Below are 20,543 nucleotides of genomic sequence, written 5' to 3'. Positions count from 1 at the left end.
TTCATTGCAGAAATAATAACCATTGAGCACATAGTCGTGACTCCCTGGCTTTGTAGCTTTCATGTAATTGGCATGAATGCATTTGTGAATCGGTGTGACTCAACACCTTATGATTTAAATCCACTGAATCGTCCCATTGTAAAGGTTTAGGCTGGAGCTTCAGTGCGTATTAAAAATAATACCCACTTCAAATTGATAAATGTTTCAGTCCAACACCCAAAGTGATTTCAAATCGGTTCTGTATTTGACTGTGACAGCACAAAATTATGGGTACGTTTTTAACCTCATTTGTTGTTAATTTCCTGGAGCAACTAAGCATTTCTGCACTTTGTTGTTTTGGCAGGAAGCCTTCATCAAGGTGTGAATTTGTTAATATTTAATGGCTATCTGTCTGGAAATCTGATTAGTGGTGGCAGCCCAATGACTGTGAAAGGAAGCCATGGCCTGGAACGATCAGGCAGGCTAACATTATTTTCTGACAGATGTTTAGATTTCTTGTCACAGATGTGTTTGTTGGACTATCGAGTGTTTTCGTGGTCAACCGTTTCTGGCCCTGGCCCACTTCTGGTAGTTGATTGATGTTTGTTTGTGTTCCTGGTCCCGGTTGAAATGCCAACTATTTTTTTTTTTTTTTTTTTTTTTTACTTACATGCAGGTGTGAGAGGGGATGGGTTTAGGTTTATGCGTGTCACGTTGCGTGCAGAAAAATATGTGAGAAAAAAGTGAGTGCAAAAGCTGTGAGTCAGAAAGGATTGTGTTAGTTTTTGAGTGGGTGATGATGTCCCTCTTTACTGGTCACCACTCCTCTCCACTTGAGCCCACGCATACACACACACTTGCATACACGCACTTTTTCATTGTCTTTGCAATAATGGCTTGTGTGCTAAATTCATCACAGTTTGAGAAGTATCACATGATGGGTTTTATAACAAAGGGTTTCAGCTGGAGTCAAGCCAGGGATGATGCAGTTATGAGGTATGGGTCTTGCTCTCAGACAGCAAGCGGTAACCGCTCTCGCTGCCTGTGTTGTTTCCAGTGTAGACATGACGGCAACTCTGTTGCTCAGGTTGTCGACAGGAGATAGAGGGAGGGCGCCTACCGTTCACATGAGCGTGCTGGGCTATTTGTTACTGCATTTGGAATTTCTGATGGTTAAACTTTTTCCAACTTGCTGCTGCAGCTCGCTGTGTGACCATGGCAACCACAGAAACTACCGAGAGGGAAACGATACGGGAGCAGCATCGTGCCACAATCTTTGCCACCGTGGCAGTAATCACAAAAGAAAATGTGTTAACTAATTACAGAAAATTAGTTCACTGTTAAACAAGTTGAAACAGAGCAGGCATTTAGTCAGTGTGGAGGGCGGGGCTGAGTAGGCATCTTTCTGCCTGGGTTAGTTTCGCTGGCTCTCCTTCCTCTCTTACAGGTGACATTGCACAGCTTGCGGTGGTCAGGCTGGGTGGTCAGACGATATTGTGGTTGTCGCCAACAATAGTTGTTGCCTCAAGCTTAGCTGTGCACAGACTAAATCAAATCAAATCAAATTCATTTTCTGTAAATAGCCCAAAATCACAAACAAATTGCCTCAGTGGGCTTTAAAATCTCTACTGTGAGCAACATCCTCTGTACTGAGACCCTTAATTTGAGTTTAACAGGGGTAAAAAGAGGTGAGAAACCTCAGGAGGAGCCACAGAGGAGGGAACCCTCTCCCAGGACAGACAGACGTGCAATAGATGTCGCGTTTATAGAACAGAACAACAAAATAAAAAATATCTGTGGAATGCTGCTTGTTACAGTTGTCATTTAGGATAATGTGATGCCAACCAGGGCTTCGGTGCGACTGTATCTCTTTGAGCATCGTCTGATTATCTGGTCTGGGATAATAAAGAAGGTTTCTGCCACTGGTTAGCATATAATCTTGTCATTTTGCATCCCAAATGCATATTTACATAATGAATCTTTGCAAAGATTCAGTAAGTAGTGTGGTCACGAATGAAAATACCATCAAACCAAAGCCTGTATACACACTAAACACAGCTGATTTCTGAGTTTTTCATTGTTATGCAAACGTTATAGCTGGTTATAGTTTAATTTTAGTCACTTAAAAATACAGTGTTATGTTATTGAGTATGGAAAACCTATTAGTATGTATGATGGCACACGGGGGATGGAGTTTAAGAAAACGCAATGAATTAGCCTCTGTTATTTCTTCAGCTTGGAATTCTGTCTAAGGTTATTCTCATTTGCTGTTATCGCACGGTTAGCAAAGCAGCCAATTCGCTAGCTGTTTGTTTGTCTCAACATTCAAGGCTTCTATTAATTATGTAAATTAACTAAACATATGTGTGTGGAATGAAGGAAAGATAATTGAATGGAAGCCCTGAAAGCTTTAACTCAATCAGCAGACCAGCCGCCAGTTGTTTTCAGCAGCTTCCAGTGAAAAAAAGACGTCCTTTTTCAGCCGGTCTTTGAAATGTTCTCCACTGTTATATTCTGTCACCATGTCTCTGCTGCTCTACTCTAAGGAATAATGAAAGTCTTAAGCTATAGTGGTCTAGTATTGTAATGCAACCTTTCTATTTCCAAACACAGAAGCCTAGAGCCTATAGGTACCACCAGACTTATTACAGAGTCATACCTTGCTTGTTTCTTTCAAGAGGGGCATGACTAATGCAGTGAGGAGACACAGGGATGTGATGTTTTTGAACTTGCATCTTTTGATGTACTGCTGTTGTGCCGTCTTTTCTCAAGAGAAGTTTTGAGGATTGCAATTGTACTCATTTGTGTATGGTATTCAGGAGAATTTACATTGTTATAATCAATTACATGGTTTAAACTGATGTTAATGGTTATATAGGGAACTGGTCAGTTCCTGTAAAGTGAGTGATGAGAGCTTAACAGTATATCAATTTTTCTTCTGTTTATCAGCCTTTGAATATTCTGCAATTCCCAAAATGTTGGGACTCTGTGTTTGTCATAAATAAGACAGGTTGTGATCATTTGCTAATCCTTTCTTTAAGAATACCCTCAACTGAAAACAGTGCAAAGACAACATGTTTAGTGTTTTACCTCAACACATTTACAACACTGATTTTTGTAAACGTATGCTTATCTTGAATTTGCTGCCAGCAACGACAGGAACAATGAATGAAACACCAGCTTGGAACATTCCACACAGGTTCATAAGGTGTTCAATAGACCTAGTCACAAGCAGGATGGGGCGAAGATCACACCACTCGATGAAGCACAACATTGTATCAAAGAGAATAAAGCAACGCTACATAAAAGCCACTGTTCGTTTGCAAATAATTTTGTTGTGTTTTCATTTATGTTTTATGCTGTTCTAACTTTTTGATCTTGATGTTGTGTCATTGCACATTGACGATCAGTTTATGTTTTAAGTCATATTTAATGATCATTGTTACTCTTTCTTTTGTTTTTTCCAGGACGTGGTCTGGGGATTGAACTCCTTGTTTACTGTAAGTTCTATTTGTTTTTACTTTATTAACATGGATATGCTGTTAGAAACAGAGACAGCGTCAGTGAAGTGGACTTCTTACTGTATGCACCAATGACATTATTCCAACTCAGATCAGATTAACCAAGCCAATTGCCATTGTGATCTCTGTTTACAGCTGTAATAAAACCATCATTTTTGACTGGGGGGAAATAATCTTTCTCATAATGAGGAACACTTGGGGATGAAAGGGAGAAATAAAAGCATGAAAATCTGATTACACTGTATGCTTGTTGAAATGCATCCCCAGTGGCAGCTTTTCCAAGCATACTCAGAGATAGGCAGCGATTATTACATATCCTTCAGAAAATGATGCAGAGTGATAACTAATCAGATTTAGGGTTACAGTGGGGTCAAGTGTTGACGTGTTCCATCATTCATAAGAATATTAAAATAGGCTAAAAAGGATTTCATTCAGTAAATATGAAAGCAAACACTTTGGATGCCAAAGCAAGCAGCAAGTAAGTAGCTGAAAGTTAGCAGATTATTTAGTTCACTTCAAAACATTGCTAATTGCAAACTAGCATAAATCCATCATTGATTACATCCACACCCCCCAAGGTCAGCACTGTGTCTATGATGATAATGGTGATGGTAATCGGCACTGATGCGTGGTCATGCCCTGAATCTTACCTCTTAATCAGGAAACAACCTCTCGGGGCATTCTCCTTTTTATCTCTCTAATAACACTCCGCTTCTTGCCTCAGTTGTTGTGCCCGGGATCTCTAAGGCAACAGCATAATTAGGCTGTTTTGTTCATCGCAGCTGCAGAATCCAGGATGACATTGCAGACAGCAAATAGTGCTGACGTGGGCAATATCTCCCTGAGCCTGCGGACTCGAAATTATTGGCAAACAAAATTTGGCCCACAGATAGTGGAGTATTGAACTTTTGAAAGTTCTCTAACAAGGTGACCAAACATTTAAGAACTTGTCCTCTCTGAACCTTTTTTTTCACATTCTTCTCTCTGTTTGCCTCTGATCCAGGACCTGTTGAACTTTGATGACCCGTTGAACATCGATGCAGCAGAACATCATTTGAGAGACAAGGTGAGGCTTCCCTGCTTTGAGGAGTGCAAGACGATCACTGACACTCTCAGGGCGATTTTAACTTGATCTTCAATTCTATTTTATCATCAGAGCCGACTGTCGTTGACAGGCAGATGATTCACCTGTGCTGCCTCCTCATACTATCTCACTTGTGATTATAGTCTCCATAATCATATTCATACCCTAGCTTCTGTTGAAAGCCAGAAAGGAAAATGTATTTGGACATGATGTACAGCTGTCGCACAAACTCTCTTCTGCAGCTTTCCATGTGTGCAATACTTGCTTTTGTAGGTTGAATCATGTGATATAAGAGCACTTTAATCTGGTAGAGTGGGCAGAAGACAGAGCGAACAGCAGCTTTTCTAAGCAGAGAAACGGCTGTGGCATTATATTCAAGAGCTGCATGCATGGAACAGGTGCATATGGAGTTTTTTTTGTCCATTTTAGTACTTGTTCATGCCCGACTGTTTAATTCTCTGCCTCTGCAGTAGACAGCAGGCTCGACAATTTGTAAGTCAAATAAGCACCCGAAACCAGAACTTCCCACGAGCCTCACTACTCTCCTCTCGGTGATGTGTACGTCGTGTGTGTCCGTTTCCCAAACTGTAAATTTATTTATACTTTATCTAGGATTTCCTTGACGGACTTACCTCCAAGCAGGCGTAGGCGCTGTTGAATGCCAGCCTCCCTCTTAGCAAAACAAATACCCAAGATGCTCCTAAAAGATAGACAGCATGACTAATTGATTTAAATGTATTGCCCCATTTTCCCTCTCCCATTAATTTCTATCTTGTGCATCAACTCTTTTCCATTTAGGTCTTTATCAGTGCATCAGGCTGTGTCCAAATGTGAGGAGAAACTGATGTTCTCAGTTTTGTGCTTACAGTAATTGCTTTACTAAATCGCCAACTGAACCAATATAACTCTGCAGGGAGCCGGCGGTCCAGGGAAATAGTTGTTAGTTGAGCCTGAGTTGAGGCGAGCTGAAAGCCTTTTAAAGTACAATATTTGACCTTTGGCACTTTGCAGATAACCTTTCCCATGCTGCATTGCGGCGTGCCTGGCATTGCACTATAATGGTTGCAATGTGACCCCATTAGATTTGAAAAAGTGTGTCTGTGTGGTTTTTTTTTGTGATAAGGGAGATGGAAGTGTGAGTGTGTATGAAATGATTGCTGGTTTGTGGTTCTGATTGTTTAGATGAGTCAATAGTCTCAGGTGTAGGAGGAGAGTGTCAACTGGGAGCCTTTCATGAAGTAAATACAACAAAGTACCCATTTATGGTGTCAGAAACCCAGATTCATGTGTTAGTGAGCCAAAGCTGACCGGCGGCTGTGGCTCAGGGGTAGAGCCAGAGTCCTGTTTTCGGAAGGTCACTGATTCGATTCCCCTGGTCTGCATGTCCAAGTGTCCTTGGGCAAGATACTGAATCCCAAACTGCTCCTGATGTGCTTGTTGGCACCTTGCATGGCATCAACCGCCATCTGTGTATGAAAGTATGTACAAATTACTGTAAGTCGCGTTGGACGGAAGCGCCTGCTAAAATGTTAATTTAAAGCCATAAGGAAAAGCAAGCATTGGATACATTACTATAAGTGATTTAGCTTAATGAGGTCTATTCTGGGCCGAGACACATCCTCCATCTTTTGTGTAATCTTGCTGACAAACCAACCAACAAACAGACAAGGGTAAACATTTGGAGAGTCGATACAGTATCGCATGTCATAATATCTTGTTATGCATGTGTACCTTTTTTTTTTCTCACACCCCCTATCTTGCAGTATCTTCATTAAGTGTCCAAAATCTGTGTATTAAAAGGTATCCACTGTAAATCGCCCCAAAACGTCTGATAACGGATTAAACAAAGTTGTGTCCATGTTCCTGACGTGTGTGTGGAGTGCACACAATGCAACTCCTTGCATTTTATAGATGTGAAAATTTCCTTGTGTGGCTGTAACTGACATATACATTACATTATAGAGAAAAATATAAAGGGTAATTTCAGTAAAGTCAAGCAAAGTCAGTTTTACTTATATAGCACCAATTCACAACAAAAATGAACTCATGACACTTTTCAGTTGGAGCAGGTCCATCACACACTTTAATTAGTTTACAGAGACACAACATTCGCCCTTGAGCACTTGGTGACCACGGTGCGAAAAAGCTGCCTAAATGAATGAGGAAGTGATTTTGGACACAGCCCAGTATTCATGCAAGCGCAGGGTTCCATGGTCTCTGTTGGCCCAGGGACACGTGCGAGTCGCTTCTCAGGATCATGGTTTATACGTTTTAAAACATAAAGCACACTGCTCTCCCTTTGTTTTCACCTTTGTTCAAGCAGGGGTGCTGTCATCACATTTTGCCGTGGTTAGAAAACCATAAGATGCGGCGGACATCTATTTCTAAATCGAATAACTGCTTAGAGTGGAAGTCAAAGGGGGAAAACATTTTTTAATTATCTTTCTCTATAACAGACTTCACAGAAGAGAGTCCTGCTTCATTCTTTTGCTTGGATAACAACAAAAATGGTCCACCGACACGTGGTGTGGAGCTGGATGTATTTTAAGATTGCTTTTACGTAAACATAACAACAAGACAAAATAAATCTAGATCAAATGTATATTTATTATGATCCAAATTAGGTATCCAATATTTGTCTCATGACCTGCTGGGAGGATTCACAAGGCCCCTTTTTTTTTTTTGCAGTTGATGAAAGGTGCCATTAAATGTCATCAGCATTTCTGTAATATCATGTAATTCACTGTTGAAACAGGCTGTTGTGGTGGAACATAAGACAGAAGAGGTTTCAGTTGCGAAGAGGAAGGCAATCTGATTTAGTAGGATGGAAAGCAGGGTTGTTTCCAAGTTTTGAATGACTTTATTAGTTGTACTTTTTGTTAGCGGCATTGGCTTTCAGCTTGAAGTTGATTTCTAGGAGTTAGTGCCCATTTTATTCATTCAAGTATCCAAAGGAAAAAGGAGAGCAGTTTCCTTACAAAACTATATTGTGCAAATGTGTTATTCCCTAAAAAACTCTGAACACGTTACGAAAGATCTGATCAACCCTTTTATTTTTTTGTTTACAAAACTGAATAACTGTGTAAATGAAGGAGGACGTGTTGAATGAAAAATATATCCTCTGTAAGTTGTGCTGCTGCCTCGCTGTGCTGTTGTGGCTCTCTGGAGTCAAAACAACTGAAAAAACCCAGAGTCATTCAACCATGACCTCCTCCCACTGAGTCACAGCCTGCTGTAATCCACTTCGGCGGTGAGTAGGTGGAGCTGTGGGGGTGTGCGTGTGTCAGCACATACTTATGCTTGTGTACGTGGATGTATGTGTGCGCGTGTGTTTTTGTGTGTCGGGGCTTTTGAAGTGGGACTCCTGTGGCTGCTCTCTGAATACATTTGCTGGTTTAAGTGGCTGAAAGGAAGCATCCTCATGGGCAATTTAGCCTCTGTGTGTGTGTGTGTGTGTGTGTGTGTGATGTGTGTATATGTGTGGTTGTTGTGAGTTTGTGAGTGTTGTTTCGTACAATTGTTGGTTGAGAGTGGGTTTGTGTATTGTGTGTGTGTGTGTGTGTGTGTGTGTGTGTGTGTGTGTACGTATATTCACCTGTATGGGCTCTAGACTAACTTGTCTCACACTCCGAGTGCGTCCCAAACGATTCTAACTATCTCAAGGTGAATGTAAGCTCCCCCAAAGTCACAATGTTGTTTCTTTACCTTGTTACTATAATCGTAATTGTTAGTTTGAATTAGTAAAATTCTAAGTGCTTTTACCTCCAAACTGTACTCAGCCGAAGTGCTGGAGTACGATTATTTTCTGTAAACTCGTTTTGTTGTCACATTAAAATGCAGCTCATTGTTTTAGTGCTTTATGTTAATTTGAACAGAATTGTGTGTTGTGTTGAGCTGTTAGCAACATCAGCCATGTTTGCTATAAGCTATTAGCTCCGTAGCTCTCTCTGCTACCCACCAGCTATGAACTGCTAACAGTTTATTAGCCCTACTACTGATTAAAACACAGATCTGTTCACGATGTTGCATTATGAGGGAAAAAATAAGTTGCGTCCCCTGTATGCGTTTGGACTTTCAGCAAATGTCTGATGGCAATGTAAAGCACCAGAAATGTTCAAAATATAGAGTATGCTTAAGCGGATATATATTTTTTTGGTGTGTCTTCTTTTAGGTGGCTACAATACGTATTGCTGTCTGTCCCCTTTAGCAATACAATGCTCGGCTTCACATCAGAAGACCCCAAACTTTCACTTAAGGCAGTCTGATGTTCAGGGATTGTTTCAAAGCTCCATCTTTGTCCGTGCGACTCCCTCAGTACTTTAAGTTTGAATCACTGTGAAGACTGGTGACGAATGCGGAGCTTTGAAATGCTCACACCCCGAGACTGTCTGAAATCTAAGCGCATCGACTCTTACTCTTTAACAAACCAGCCAGCAGCATGAACACTTGTGCCATTATTTAAATGTCAAAAGTCTAATATAATGCAAAAAGGCCAACGTGCCTGAAGGCAGCGCAGTTCAGAAGTCTGCATGTCATCAAAATGAAATATTGATGCCAGCGTATCTGAGACATATTGCTGGAGACGCTCATGGTTTATTGTAATGTGATACTGACGACGACAAAAGCAGACAAAGTGACAGACAAGGTCCTCGTGGGTTTGTGTCTGGTTAAGCTCCAGAGTTCATGCATCCCTTCACTCTCCTCTGCATACAAAGTTTAGAAGGTCTACATTGATTGTTACTCGTCAATGTGAGAGACGACCTGTCTCCTTCCATCTCTCTACCATGCTCGCTTTTTGCCTTCCTCAGGTATTTTCAAGTGGCTTATAGCCTCTTCAATCAATAGTCAATCATGTCGGACACACACACACACACACACACACACCATTTTGCTGCATCCTGGTCCGGCATCTGTCCTTGTTATTATCTTTTTTTGTTCTGAGCAGTGATAGCTGTGGCCCCGTAGGGTCCCATGAATGTAACACAGCAACAAGAAGAGACATGAAGGTTGCTCCTGGGCCACATTAGTCCCTGATTAAAATGGTAATGGTGTTCAGTTATTATCAGGATAGTCTCATTTTCTTTCTTTTTAATTTTTTTTTTTACTTTTAACTGTTCTTTATACTGATATAATATGATCCTACATCTTATTAGTCTGAGTTTGAGCAGATGTTTTTGTAAGAGCTAATTAAACTTGTCTTGTCAAATGTATCCATATGCTTATTATGGCCTACTAGTACATCGGGCTCTGTAGGTAGTGTGTTAATAAGACAGTGATAATGATGCAGTCACAATGTTTGTCATGAATATTTCAATCCTTCAGCGTTTCTGCATCTTGGTCTCATCCCAGTAATGTCAAACCTGTCAAATAGAAGGACAGTCAAAGTATCATCAATGATCATTAATGCCTCACTTAGTGAAGTCAACATATAAATAATCCAGTCAAATGTTCTTCCAGTCACCTTATTATTTTGTGTTCCTGTTCTGCCACTTCAGTGACGAGGTATGGTTGTGGCAGTGAGGCGGTGAATGACGACAGTAACCGGCAAACAGGACAGTCTGGCAAGTGATTTATAGACGAGAATTGTTGGGAAATGTTATTGCCTGACTTAAAGTTCTGTGTTCTGACTGGCTGTTTCCCTGTCACCTGCTTAATAAACAGAGAAGGAAGAAAGATGAGCTCAGCAGCTCTTCAAACAAATTGATTTAATATACATGGGCCGTGGTTTTGCCTATGCAAATTTTGACAGAGATCAATGCAAAAGTTGGAAGGAAGGAAAGAGGCAAATTTTTACTCTCTGTCACAAAGCTTTTTCTTCAAAGCCCTGGCAAGTATCAACACTTCTGAAGTGTTTTTGAGAAGGACCGTGAATTTCTTCCGACTCCTGTGATTGCATCTCGTCTGATGGCAGCGCACTCTCTTGTTTATTGTCTCTCATATCCCTGTTGAAAGATAAATCGAATACTTTCACACCATTAACTCGTCTTTAGAGAGATTTTTTTTGTCGCTGTGCTTATTTCTGGTTAGGTTTTGCCATAAAACTGGTCAGGTTTAGGCAGTGTTGGGGAAACTACTTTGCAAGCAGTGGCAGCGGGAGGGTTGTCCATGACGTGCTTGTGCCATATCAGCACTGCCTTCCTTGGCACAAAGACCCGCCCACTCTGTGAAGCATTTGAGTGCTGCCAGGGCAAGCCAATCAGAGGCAGCGTTGGCTTGGCATGTCAAGACATGTTTCATGCATTTTTTCAAAGAAAAATAAAATGTATGTTTCTTTTTTAAATACAAAATATTTCATGTTATTGGTCAAAATTTTATTTTATAAATTGAGCAGTTAAATTACAAAAAATGACCCAAAAAGTAGTTGAATTACTTGACGCAGTACAAATCTGAATGTAGTTTAACTCCCAGCAAGTTACAGCAAATTGTAGTTAAGCTATGTACTGGGTTTAGGAAACTATAATATTTTAGACTACCTGGTTCTGTTGCCTCAAACGTGGCAGGAAAATGCCTCTGAGATTTATACAAAACTTTCCCCATCAAAATTCTCACAAAAACATCTCAGAAAACACCCGAGACTGTTGAGTGTTCTCACGACCTCCACACCTCTGCGTCCCTTGTCATTGCCCTCTTCTCTATTCCATTTCTTCCTTTCCCTGTTCACACGCCCTCCTCCCTTCTTCATCTCTCCCTTCGCAGTCGGTTTACCTAATAAACCCTGAGGCGTTCCTTTACTTAGTCTCAACTATTTGCTGATTTTAAAGTAAGCATCTGTACCCACAGGGTTTAATTTGCATCTCCTTTTCCCACTGATGGTGGTGCATATTTCGAGTACCTGTATGGATTGTTGCAGGACAGGATAGTTAATTGCCTTCCATGGGTGAATGAGAGCAAAAAAAGCTATAGCCTAACAAAGTTTTAATCGACTGCAGAGTTTACTAACAAAGTAATTTGCAGTCTCGGCTAGTTTTTCTGCTGTGAGAGAAAAATGGGGAGAAAGGCAGTAAAAGTAGAACGTAAATGTATGTAAATTTGTGTGAGATGGCAGTGAAAGGGTTGTTAAACATATCCTTCATAATTATATGTGATACCTAAATTGGGTAGAATTTTTCAAAGACGTTTTGTTTTTGTCTGGCATCCATTGAGAAGTGCCTTCAAATCTGCGTTGGACGTCTTAATTGGAGCTTGTTTAAACAAAAATGTGTGTTTGTGTTTCAGGCTGTTTGCTCGATCCTTCAAGTCCACGTGAATCGGTCTAATTGGGGCAAGCTTAAGCTTCACATTTTTTAAGACTCTCCCCGCTGTGGTTGTTTAGCTTCACTCCCTCTTCCTCTTGCACCCTGAAAAAACATTCTTATCCCTCATTTTCTCCACTAAAACGTCAGATTGTGACACAGTCTGTGTATGTTTGTCTACTGTGACGATTGGTCCCACAAACATTTACAGAGGCTTCCACGATGCATCTGAATAAACAAAAGATGCCAGAAAGACAAGCAGGTGGATGAGTGACAGATGGACCCATATCACATATGTACAAGTGGTTACCATTTAAATCAAGACAATTTGACACAGACAGGTGGACAGAATGTGTTATTTATTCAACCTGTTTTCCAAATGAGATGTGGGAATAAAGTGGCTACAGGCATAAAAGCAGTTTCTGGCATACGACATATATATATGTGTGTATATATAGATATATATATATATATATATATATATATATAAGAACCTGCACAATGATCTTCGTTGTGCATATTCACTCAGGTTAGTCTTGAGACGTCTCCAATGCACTGATCAAATAAGTAATCCTCAGCCAATTCATACTTTTACTGTAAGTCACTGCATTCCTGAATAGGAGATGCCATCAGCACTAACAAAATGTTATGGTGTGTCATGGCTTTTTGTATTTGTGTGTTGGTTTTTTTTTTTAGATATTCTAACTGTGTGGTTCAAGGGATGCAATGTTCGTGATGTTAGTTTGTCTGTTTGTCTACCACTTTTGTCCAGATGGAAATATCTCAACAACTATCGGGTACAGAAGATTATTCTTAGTTACTCTGGGGATTGTCTGACCTTTCCTGTACCGCAGAGTTGCCCAAACGTTTTCCCCTTGGAACCTTTAACGGTGGACTACGGGCCAAAATCAAACTCCTGTTTTGTTGTGTTGTGTTGTTAAGATACAAAATGGAACCAAGATCCCAAGTTCCATTAATGGAATCCTATACATTTAAAGTAGTTATTTCACGATATTGTCCCGCTCAAATACCGCAGTATAAGATGTTATCACTCCTTTGCTCAGGGTGATCGACCGCCAAACTTGTGTTATGTCCCTAAGTTAACAAGTGCTTATGACAAAGATGATGTGCAGCCTCAGTCTTGAGAAGAGTTTCTCCTTCAAGGCCCTCTGACAGGCACATGGGTTTTTTTTATTACTTGTTCAACTGAAAAAAACACTAATGTGTTATTATATTGTAATCCATTTTACCTTTTTTGAGCTGTGGCTCAGGGGGGTTCTGTATGTAATATGTTTAAGGGTATTTGAATTTTACCTCTCTACCTTGCACATTGCTCACAGCTTTGATTACACGCCTCACTTCTGAGCTGAAAGTGTAAAAAGATTATTGAATTACTTGAACCAGTGACCTTTCAAACTGCATCAAATCAGATTACAGAGGCTTCAACATGAAGGAGCATCTCTGAGCTTCCAGTTGGAGGATATAAAGTCTGATTCTAAGCAGCACAGAGCCATTTTTGGAATAAGTTGTCAATTTATTTTTCAGCCTGGCTATTTGCACATACTGTCATGGCTCCTAAATATACTTGGAGATATCCACGCAGACCCACCATGTTGAGCCGGTCACTGCACTCGAGCCATAAAAGTAGGACTCAGAGGGGGAGAAAGATCCCTCAGCGGCCACAGGACAGATCCATCCTCCCACAGGGGACAGATAGTCAAACTGCTGTCATCACTGCTGAAGTTTTTGTTGCTGGCAGCTTTTCAGCATTCCTGTCTGTCATCTGTTTCCACACACACCATGTTTTTTCTCACGTTCTCTGTCTACTGCTCTTACACAGAAGCACCAGCGATGCGTGACTAACTGACTGCTGGAGCTGTGGCGCAAATCAAGTGCGCTGATGTCCATGTGGGACATGTGTATGTGAGATTTCCTGTTGGAAAGCAGGACTCGGGCAGCATGACTGCATTTAATGGCTCTGACCCATGGCTGATGGATTGGTGACAGGGGTAACAAGTACAAAACAGGAAAAGAGAGAGGAGCGGGTGAGGGTGTGTGGGCTGAGGAAGCAGATACTCCCTCTTGAGCATCTACACACAAATTGACTGGTTAAATGAATGAAGCGTTCCAGCCTGAGTACATTTTGTCTGTAGTAGGCTTCAGTGATATCCAACATTTTATTTCACGATATTGTCCCACCCCCAAATATCTCAGTACAAGATATTATGGTCACTCGTTGCTCAGGGTGATGGAGCGCAACATTTGTGGTATTGCCTTAAGTTAACCAGTGCTTATGACAAAGACGATGTGCAGCCTCTTTTATGTCCTCGGCTTCGCCATTTTCTCGGCAAGCAGGAGTGACCAAGTCCTCCATGTCTGTACTTTAAAGCATGCATGCAGCGCTGTATTATGCCAATAGACCTGTAGTAACCACCCAGGTATCGTCATGCGTTGCCTCTGCTGCCACAACAGCTCCACGTGTGTTTTCTTTTCAGAATAAAAGCCCAAAGATGCCGTAACAGCTGTTTGATATTCAATATTGGGAAAAATATCTCATGTGATGGCAAATATCCCAATATTCAAGTATATCTAATATCTAGTCTAGACTAAAGATTATTTTCATGATTAATCAATAAATAGTTTAAAATGAAATTGTGAAAAATGCTGGTTACTGTCTCTTAGAGCCCAAAGTGACGTCTTCAGATTGTTTCTTTGTCCAACCAGCTACCCAAAACCCGAATGCTATCAAAGATCTGCTATCCTTACAATTAAGAAGCTGGACCCAGAAAGTGTTTGACATCTTTACTTGAAAAATGACTAAAACACTTCATCAATTATCAAAATAGTTGCCGATTCACCGATTAGTCCAGCAATCATTGCACTGAACATTAATGTTTTAAATGAAAACAACATTTAAAACTTTCTTGCTTCTCATATCTTTTAAATAAAGTGTGTGGAAATGCTGTTGAGAGCCAAAGTTCCACCTCAGATTCATACTGTATGAATTACTTGGCAATCTTTGCATGGAGGCTATAGTTAATACAATTCTTGATTTGACTATTGGTACTTTAGTTCTTCAGAACTTATGTATCAGTCCCTGTGTCAACTGCATCATCGATAATCCCAGTGAAGAACGGCCACTTGTACAACCAATTATAACAATTTCTATGATTTACAGTGTATCTGGCTGCAGTGCATTTTTGCTAAGCCGTGCATTTTTTTTCTGGTAAAGACGGAATGAAGAAAATCTTTACAGAGAGGAAAGCTCCTGCAGCTTAGATTAATAGCAGTCTACAGTGATAGATCAAAATCTATATTGTGTGTGTGCTGTAGTACATTCTGCCTGATGTATTTAAACAATAGTTAGACTGAAATATGGAGAGGAAACAAGCAAACCAAGTTAAATCAACAGAGTGCCTCCAACACAGTCCACAAGGAATACACAGAGGGGTTGGAAATGATGGACAGGAACAACGAGGAAGGAGAGGAGAGGTCACTCGGAGCTCGATGTAACCAGGAGGGATGGGTCAAGAGAGCGACATAGCGGAGGTTACAGGGTGGAGGGAGGATTGGTGGATGATGGATTGTGGATGGTGGGTGGGGATGGGAGGAAGGCAAGCACAACCAGGAGGGGTATGATGAAGAGGAGAGTTGAAGATGGAGAGGCCACACATGACCAGAAGGGCTTTGAGTAAGAAAAAGTCAACTCGAATAACAGACCTCATGAATAAGAAGTGATGTGGTTCCACTCTTTGGCCTGTTTGTGATCAGCGAGTCTCTACTAACTAGCTGTCAGATATGTTGCAGATTGAGTGCTGGCACAAATTTTTTAAGTTTTTTATTTATTTTATTGACAATCAGACCAAAACAACCCAACACTAATTCCAGTCTGCTGATGCTGCTACTGTATAGCGTGACATGGTGATACTTTCTGAGGTGGTTATCATTGCATGAAAATCTCATACTGTTGCCGTCCTACTTGCTGAGCCTTCCTGTCCTGGGCAGAACAAATTTTTTTTTTATTAAGTCGGCGCCAGTTTGTAATGTTTCCGATCAGAATGTTAGCCATCGCTCCTCTGTAAAAACTGTTAAAAACTGTTTGTTAGAAGGTGGATTTTTGAGTCTCATTCCCATTAAATTTGTGTTGATGTTGTCTGTATTTACTGTCTTTTTCACATGGTGGATGATAAAAGTTTGTCACTCTTAGCTGCTCTCTCTCTGTAAGTGTTTTATATCCAGCTCCTCCATGTAGGTCTCATGCTCTCTCTTTATTTTTCCTGTCTCTTATCCAGGAGGATTTTCGGAATAAGGTTCAAGATTACATCAAGCACTACGCCAGATGATAGACGCATCGGCTACCTACGTCAGCCTGCACCAACCAACCAAACTGCTCTACCTTGCCTCTGCTTATCTTGGCCAACTCCACCCCCTCCCCACGTGTGTGAATCAACAGCTGACTCTATGACTCTTGCCACTCCCCTCCTCCTGACGACAACGCCGCCCCGCTCACGACCTGCTGTTCAACGGGGTTGCAATAAACTCCATGTTGCAGGAAGAAAATAAATTTTAAAAAAGGAGAAAAAAAATCCACGTGTTTGAGGAAGGGCTTGCATACAAAAGAAAAATATGCTTTAATTATCCTAATCGATTGAGTGTTGCAACGACCACGATGTCTGTTCATTGTGGCGAGATCACCGAATGACGCTGCCACGCTGAGCCTGTCGAAAAAAGGAGCCATGGCAACGACATGGCGAGGGGATTAGATGCGATGACTCACTGGCGCGAAAAACAAAACAAAAGAAAAAAAAAAATCAATGAAGTCACATTCAGCTGTTTGACTAATGAAGAGAAAGAATATATGTTACTATCAGTTCTCTGTTCCAGTGCCTGCCATGTTCGCATCGCTAAAGAGAAAATGCATGTGAGTTCATAAACATATACACACACACACACACACACACACACACACAGTAGTAAAAGGTAAACACAAACACACGCAGCCCCACTAGACAGCATGTGAATGACCACATTGTCCCATTCTGTTGTCATTCTCCTTGCACGTACGCAAACATACACACACACATACATAAAACTCACAGCCACCGTGTGTTTTCAGCTCCAGTGGGATAGTAGGACAACTAAAAAAAAAGAAAAGAAAAAAAAAAAAAAACCACAGCCAAATGTATTGTACTGTTCTCATCTCCGTAGCCCTGCTCTTCCTCCTCTCACTGTCCATTTCTGTCCTCCCGCCATCTGTCTCTGCGTTTCACACACACACAAACACAAACACCTCATCCCACTGAGGATGGAGCGGTTCATTCACACTGACAGTGCCATCAGAAAGTGGCGCGATCGCTTTGTACCTCTGCACAATTGGTTTAAAATGAAGCAGTGACGACAAGTTTTAAGGACAGATTTCTATTTAATTTAACATCCTGTAGAAAGAGCGTAGAAATGTTGGCCCTTTTTGTAAAAGAGCTGTAAAGTGATTTAACTTGAAGAGGCTATAATTGATGTCTTTATTATAAAAGAGTATCAAATGACTGTGAAAAACAAAGTGACAAATAATGTGAAAAAGGGGTTGTTTGTAATGTTGAACTTGAAGAGAATAATCACGTGAATCTGCAGCTTCCTTCAGCTTTTACGAAGCAAGTGAGTTTCAGCTCGTTCTTTAGCCGTCTGGCCGCAACTTTACTGTTTTGGTGAACAGTCAAAACTCTCATAGTGTCATTTTCATTGAAGAAGCTGCAAAAACACTCACTGTAAAATGCCTGATCAGCACCAAACAGCTGACAGGCACAGTTAGTGATTAGCTGGTAAACGTAGCGGAGAGTTGAGCAGCTCAAGAGCTAGAAAATTCCCATTTCCGAGTTGGTGGAGACCAAAAACAGAGTTAAAAGAGCTAAAAGGGAGCGTTAACAATTCTTTTTTTCAAGGTCATTATCCAAAATGTGGGATTAACAGTCCTACACTGTTAACCCAACTTGAAAGGGAACACCTTTAAAAAACTTAAAAGCTGTAAATCAGTGCTTTCACCATACAGTCATTGTTTCATTTTTAAGGTCATTGTGCTGCAGTACGTTTGTTCTCTCTTTCTCTCTTTGTGTGAATGGACTGTATAATTTCAGTCTGGATGTGTTTGGGAAAGTCAACAGCAGAGGTTCACAAAGGCACTCAGAAAAAGCTAACAAGTGAGCTTAAAAAGCTAACTAGCTTGTGAGATACAGGTAACCGTTAACACGTGAGTTTAAAAAGCTACATGCTATCAAGGCACAGGTAACACACTAACAAGTGCGCTTAAAGGCTAACTAACTATAGAGGTACAGCTTACACGCCAATAAGTGAGCTTACTAACTAGCTAATTAGCTAGCTAACGAGTGTGTGTTACTCAGTGCCAGGACCTTTTTCTTTTCATTCAGTGCAGAAGGCTAACCTACAGTAGGCTAATCAAGGCTACTTCTCATGGCACAGAGGGTGCTGCCCTTCATGCACAACATGAGGATGCATGCTTGCTGCCTAGAATGGAACCAAAAAGTCATGTTTTTTTTGTTTTTTTTATCCAGTCATTGTAACAGTCATGAACAAAGTTAAGTGAAAATGCTGCCTTAAGGTCATACTCCAAACAAATAGGGGCAGTATATCACCTAACTGCTACCTGCTGCTAACTGTAGCTGCACTTAGATAGTTAGCTCACTTAGCCGTGCAGCCAGCAGTCCAAACTGGGAATGGTAGTATGATAAAGAAATGGCCAGGGGTAGAAGATTAGCATTCTATCTATCAACGCAATACTTAGATGTCTTTGATATAACATCATTCTGATTTTAGACATTTTTTGAATGTTTTAAACTAAAATCTGAACATATTGCACCCTTTAAGATAAGAGGCTGGGGTGGCCTTTAAAGGGCTCGCTGTGATTGGATAGTGGATTAGCTTGCTCACTGCAATGCTCGTTAGCTTACATGCTAACTAGTTAACCTGCTAGTGAACTTGTGTAGGCGCTGCTGAGTTGAAAACAGATGAGTGGGTGCACTGTACTGTAAGAGCTAACCAGATAACCTCAAACTGTCTTCATGAACCTCTGCTGTTGATGATTTTGGCCATGAAATGCATCCTCATTTTGTGTTTGTAAGAGAAAGAAAGAAAGAAAGAAAGAAAGAAAAAGAAAGAGAGAGACTGTCACTCGGTGGTGTGGCGTGCACATGTCTGTGGGTGTTCACTCAACCCTCGGCTGGCGTTGTGCCTCCAGTTTGAGTCGTATCTCTGAGCATTAAGTCTGTTCTCACTCCATTCAGCTTGTGTTCACATGTCTGCATGAGGCAAAGTCTGCGTGATCTGCCAGTGGTGCATTTTACCAAGGATGTCAGAAACGTCGAAGATTGCAATTTTAAGTTGGGGATGTGTGTGTATATGCGTGTGTGTGTGTGTGTGTGTGTGTGTGTGTGTGTGTAAAGGGGGAAATTTTGTGTTTGTTGAGAGTGCGCAAGTGTGTGAGCGCATATGTGTGAGCAGTTACAGTATGTTGAAAATGATGTGACCTGTTAGCATGCTCTGGTTCCCTCTTTTCTTTTAGGTATTCTGGCCCAGGGTTCAACAGCTCAATGATTATTATTTTTCCCCAGCGAAAGTAAAAGAGTGACAGACGACACTGTTTCTGCCAAAATAAAGGACCTGAGGATATGACAATTAACAGGTTCTTAGAAAGCAAATGTGAATGTGGGCGAAGGCTAACCTCGAAGGCTATTGTAACCGCCTGTTAATATAAAGCCATTCTGTGTAATCGCCCAGTATGGCCCAATACTCTACTTAATCTTAGCCTTATAATACCTTTGACTTTAGCTTCCTGTTGGAAACCTTGTCATACGTCCTTTAATTTGGCAGGTGGCAGTGCTTTTATCCCAGTATGTCATTGGGCTAACTCCGTGTTTGGGCCAGGGGAGGAAGATAAACAGCCTGTTTTTCAAATCCTCAACCTTTTCTTTCTCAGATTGTATATCCATTTTTTAAGATATATTAAAGAGAATATAAATACAAACAAGTGTGTCTTGTTGGTTTCACCATGTCCGTCTTTCACTAACTTTTTTAAGTTCTAAGTTTTCAATGACTTTCTACATTAATAATTTGATCTAAAAAGGCCAAATTAGCATCTTTAGTTAGCTTGTTTGCCTGACTAACAAGCTCTAAAGAGCTCCTGAAATATTACAGAGGCTGAAGGTCATCAGGTGCACGTGGACGGTATGGAATAATTCAATGAACACAGCAGCAGCAGCAGATCACCTGGGACCCTCATTAATCTGCATTCTGTGTCTTTTATCTCTGACGGGACATGACAGTACAATCTTTATAGCTGTAGCCTGTAACTATTTTTGTTATATTTGCTAGAACAGTCATTATGATCTGACAGTAGAATAAGATACAGGTCAGCTGGCTGTGGCTCCACCCAGTAGCCATAATTTGATTTGCAAGAATCCACCACTCCCGGATCAATACAACCAATCAGAGCCAAGGGGAGTGTCTGAGAAGTGTCAATCATGCGCATGCATTTTGGCAGCCCCCCTCCCCCACACAGTGCCTGCTCTTACCTTGTCAGATAACGTTCAAGCTCAAACTCAAACTGTAAACAATGGCAGAGAGAGAAATGAGAAGACTGACAAAGAAAAGCAGTGTAAAAACAAAGAATTGGCCTCAGCCAGAAAGAAAACTTGTATAAATATCTGAGCGTTATTTCAG

The 20,543-nt window shown here is 40.9% G+C and overlaps 1 protein-coding gene across 2 annotated transcripts in view; it reads left to right on the top strand.

Moving 5' to 3' along the window:
- The window catches only part of ube2f (ubiquitin-conjugating enzyme E2F (putative)), a 45,915-nt gene extending 26,067 nt beyond the window's left edge, over positions 1–19,848 (top strand). For both annotated transcript variants that reach the window (XM_030428988.1, XM_030428986.1), the window contains 3 exons: positions 3,447–3,479; positions 4,504–4,566; positions 16,109–19,848. In XM_030428988.1, coding sequence (XP_030284848.1) covers positions 3,447–3,479; positions 4,504–4,566; positions 16,109–16,159 — 147 coding nt within the window. In that variant the 3' untranslated portion in view covers positions 16,160–19,848. The remainder of the gene's footprint in view (positions 1–3,446; positions 3,480–4,503; positions 4,567–16,108) is intronic.
- Positions 19,849–20,543: the final 695 nt, after the last annotated feature.

This window comes from Sparus aurata, chromosome 9 (genome assembly GCF_900880675.1).
Source record: "Sparus aurata chromosome 9, fSpaAur1.1, whole genome shotgun sequence".
NCBI classification, from domain to species: Eukaryota; Metazoa; Chordata; class Actinopteri; order Spariformes; family Sparidae; genus Sparus; species Sparus aurata.
This window is presented reverse-complemented; position numbering and strand designations above follow the sequence as displayed.